This window comes from Lactuca serriola, chromosome 1 (genome assembly GCF_051521515.1).
Source record: "Lactuca serriola cultivar US96UC23 chromosome 1, Lser_US96UC23_V15, whole genome shotgun sequence".
NCBI classification, from domain to species: domain Eukaryota; kingdom Viridiplantae; phylum Streptophyta; class Magnoliopsida; order Asterales; family Asteraceae; genus Lactuca; species Lactuca serriola.
In genome coordinates, this window is record NC_136408.1 from 102,803,794 (window position 1) to 102,808,547 (window position 4,754).

Consider the following 4,754-nt stretch of genomic DNA (forward strand, 5'->3'; position numbering starts at 1 on the left):
CTACATGGGCCGGCATTATGGCCTTAGACCCATTTACACAAAGGGAAACTCACCTGCACTTACTGAACTTGCTGATAACCCCTCTAGTTACTGCCCGACAACTCTTTGAACTCCTGCTCCACTAGCTCCCCGAGCTACCAATACCAATGCAACACTTAGTCTAACTGTCCCCCGAAAGTCAACTAAATCAACCCTGGTCAAAGCCAAGGTCCTGGTCAAAGTCAACCTTCCAGGTCAACCCTACTCGCCGAGTCTGCCTACTGACTCGCCGAGTTCATATGCAGTCCTTCCGTTCGCGACTTGATTCGCCGAGTCAGTCCACGACTCGCCGAGTCCACCGATTTCCGAGTCCTGCCCTGTCCAACTCACCGAGTCTCCACTGGACTCACTGATTCGAGTCTCAACTCAAAGGGTTCGGGGTTTCGCGACTTGACTCGTCGAGTCCAAGAACAGACTCGCCAAGTCCAAGGCAATCTTCAACAGACTCGCCGAGTTGTTCTTCCAACTCGCTGAGTTCCTACCCAATATCATCCAACTCGCTGAGTCCAACCATGTAACTCGCCGAGTCGCTCCTCTTCTGAATCCATTCAGAGGCTTTTCGAGCCATGCAGGGGCTCCAAATTATAGATCCATACTTCCAAAGCTCAATCCTTATGTAAAGTTGCAAATTTTACGTATCACTAAAGAGATCTAGGCTCAAAACACATTAGGGCTAGGTTTTAGGACAAAAGGGCTTCACCAACTACTTAAATATGATGCTTTATGACATATTGGACCATCCCAACACTAGATCTGAAGTGGCAACAACATAACTAAGCCCCAAACCCGAATTGGGTCTCAAACAACCGTAAAACCCCAAAATCTCATAACAAAAATAGATCTAGATGCGAAGGAGGGAAGATAGCAGCTTATTACCTCCAAGATGAACACAAACTGAAGTAGATCTCGGATCTACACCTCTCCCTTGAAGCAACCCTCTTGATCTTCAAGTTCCTTTCAAAAGATCCTTTCTCCAAAGCTATTTCTCTCAAATGATGGAAGCTCACACAAAATCTAGGGTTCACAGGCTCTCTAGGATGATATGGAGGCTGAGGAAGGGACATAACACCCTTTATATAGGATAGAACTCTCGGGATTAGGGTTTTCCTTGTTCAGACCAAACTCGCTGAGTTCCCTTATCCGACTCGCCGAGTCGGTCACTTACTCCTCGACCCGGATCCCGCTCGGACTCTCCGAGTTTCTCCTTGGACTCGACGAGTCGGCCTTTAAACTTAGGGGTTCCTTTCCTTTCTTGGCCTTCCTGATTTTGGGTGTTACGATGGGCAAGATGAATACCATTCATTCTTTTTTCAAAAGAATGGGTGATGATGAAGAAACACTTAATGAAAATAATAAATGTCAAAAAGCTTCAACAAGTGAGCCATAACCACAACAACATGAAAATCAACAAGAGAATGACATTTTTGAAGCCACACAATCAAATCCTAATCAGGTTGATCTTAAGCAACTAGAAAGAGATCCTACTAAACGAAAAGAAATGTGGGATTATCCGATTAAATTAAGAGAAGAAGTAAGACAAACTTATATGACTTTAGGACCTTCCCAAATACGTCTTAAAGAGTATCAAGCTAAAGGATCAAAGAAACACCCTCGTAGATTCCAATACTATTGGTTCAAAATTTTCCCTAATTGGTTAGAATATTCTCCAGCAACACACTCAACTTATTATTTTATTTTTTATATATATTTAACGATAAACCAAGTGTGTGTCATGATTATGATGTTGTTAAAGGATTTAACAATTGGAATAAAGTTAATAATGGGAAAAATTGTGCATTCTTGAAGCACATTGGTTGTTCACAACATAGAAATGCAGTTGCATTCGCTGAAAACTTGATGAACCAAGAAGCACACATTGAAAATATCATAATGAAGCAAAATGACGCGCATATATTGAAGAATCGTTTACGATTAAAAGCTTCGATTGACAACGTTCATTGGTTGACATTCCAAGCTTATGCTTTACGAGGAAATGATGAAAGTCCTAATTCCAAAAATCGTGGTAATTTTCTCCAATTACTAAAACTTCTAGCATCCTATAATGATGAAGTTGCAAATGTTATATTGGAGAAAGCTCCTTATAATTCAAAGTGTACTTCTGGAGAAATTCAAAAAGAAATTCTTAGTATTATTGCAAATAAAGCTCGAAAACATATTTGTAGTGAAGTGGGGGATCCATACTTTTGTGTCATGGTTGATGAGTCATAGGATGAGTCTAAAAAAGAGCAAATGACCATAGTTTTGAGATTTGTTGATGCAGAAGGGATCATACTGTAAAGATTCTTAGATTTGGTTCATGTCAAGGATACCTTATCATTAACCTTGAAAACAAATATGTGGAGACAACTTTTACACTATCAGTTTGATGTTAGTAAAATCCATGGCCAAGAGTATGATGGTGCTAGTAATATGAGAGGGGAATGGAATGGATTACAGTCACTTGTTCTTAAGGATTGTCCTTATGCATATTATTTTCACTGCTTTGCTCAAAGATTACAACTAGCATTGGTGGCTGCTTCAAGAGAAATTATTCCTATGCACCAATTTTTTTCAAACTTAATTTTATAATTAATGTGGTTTGTGCTTCTAGTAAGTGTCATGATGAGTTACAAAAGGAAAAGGCAACTGAGATTGAGCATTTTTTGGAACTTGTTGAAATTGTATCAGGCAAAGGATTGAATAAACTTGGGATATTAACATGAGCTGGTGATACACGTTGGGGTTCTCATCTTCGTTCCATTTGTAGTTAGCTTAGCAAGTTTGATTGTAGTCGTGTTGTGCTACAAGGAATAAGTCATGACGTATCTGCTAATTATTTTCAATGCCGAGATGCTGATGCAGCTTAATGTTACCTGAATTCATTTGAGTTTGCGTTTATTCTTCTCTTGATGAAGGAACTAATGGGAAAACTGATATACTTTCTCAAGCTCTACAAAAGAAATCCCAAGATATTCTTAATGCCATGGAGTTAGTTTCATCAACAAAGGAGGTTCTAAATGATTTCAGAAACAACGGATGGGAATCTTTACTTGCACAGGTATAGTTTTTTGTGAGAAACATCAAATAGATATGCCAGATATGAATGCTCCATATACTTCTACTTGATATCGGCCTCAAAAAACAGATAATCATGTTACTTTTGAACATTTTTATCGAGTAAATTTGTTTACATCCACATTGGACAAACAATTACATAAGTTGAATAGTAGATTCAATGATCAGGCGAGGGAGTTGTTACGTATTAGTTCTACTTTAGTTTCAAAAGAACAACCTAAAGTGATTAATATTGATTATATTTGTCTTCTTGTTGAGAAGTATTATTCTGAAGATTTTACAGAGCAAGAGAGAATTCAATTATGAAATCAATTGAAGCTTTTTAATATTGATATGACAAAGAATCCCAGGCTAAGTGGTGTATCAACTATTTCTGACCTATACAAAGGACTTGTGGAAACTCGGAAATGTGAGACATATTATTTGATTGATAGAGTGGTTCGGTTAATCTTGACAATTCCAGTTTCTACCACAACAATAGAGAGAGGATTTTCTACAATGAAAAATATTCAAGAACCGCCTTCGAAATAAGATGTTAGATGGCTTACTCGCAAATATTTTGGTGGTTTACATAGAAAGGGAAATTGCTGAAAACATTGATTCAAAGTCGGTGTTTGATGATTTTAAAGACCTTAAAGTTCATCGGGCTGAGTTGTAATTCTTTTTATAGGTATTTTTGGTGTTTAATTGCTAAACAAATTTGGTTTTTTATGTGTAAGAACAGTAACTTTAGGTATTTTGGTGTTTAAATGTTGAAAAAAAAATTATTTTTTTTGTAATAACTTTAATTTTAGATTTTTTTACTCCCCCCCCCCCCCCGCCTCAAATTATATTGTCACACCCCGAACCAAACGGCGGGAATGTCCTAGGGCTTGCTGACTTAAATTGAATATCATCACAATGAATATACATGAATCATAACATAAACATCACCATGCATCAATACATTACAACTGACATTGTTCACATCAAGTACATTGTTTAATCATTACATATCCTTGATATAAATTGTTTGATAGTTTTTCCAAAAGCATTATACCCTAACATACTTGGTGTTACTCCTCGACTTACCTGTTACCTGAGAATACAAATTATTTTGAAAACGGTCAACATATGGAATGTTGGTGAGTTCATAAGCAGGTTTGATATGAAAATGTTTTGTATAGTTTGTAAGAAAACAACCCAGAAAATCCGATGTTTTCTGAAAATACAATTGTTTATATAAAAGTGTGATGATTTGTAAATATATGCATGATGATTTCAAAACGTGTATAAATGAAAAGCTTTGTATTAAAAGCACCATTGAAAAAGTTGATCTCCCCCGGAAACCCCGATGTTTTCCGATAACAAAATATCATATAATTGTTCGAATTGTTATTCCATCACAACGAATGATTTTGATTTGCCTTGATTACTCGAATAATATTGGATTTATTTATGTGAGTCGTTATAACCATGCATGATAATGACTAGTTCGTCTCTCGGCACTCTGGTGAACATAGGAATTGATCTTAAGATTTTGTCATCCTAAACTGGCCGAGTCTAGCTGTAGCGAACAACTGAGATGTGGGGGAGTCACCCCCGTACAGATCTATACACAAACTCTCGCTCTCCCTCCAGGAGACTTTGATTATAACTAC

General features: G+C 37.3%; 1 protein-coding gene across 1 annotated transcript; it reads left to right on the plus strand.

Annotated features, from left to right (window-relative positions):
- The first annotated feature begins 1,318 nt into the window (after window positions 1-1,318).
- On the plus strand, window positions 1,319-3,420 carry LOC145059654 (uncharacterized). The gene is made up of 4 exons (XM_079007467.1): window positions 1,319-1,415; window positions 1,793-2,185; window positions 2,955-3,097; window positions 3,283-3,420. The coding sequence occupies exons 1-4, from the start codon at window positions 1,319-1,321 to the stop codon at window positions 3,418-3,420; spliced, it is 771 nt and encodes a 256-aa protein (XP_078863593.1).
- Window positions 3,421-4,754: the final 1,334 nt, after the last annotated feature.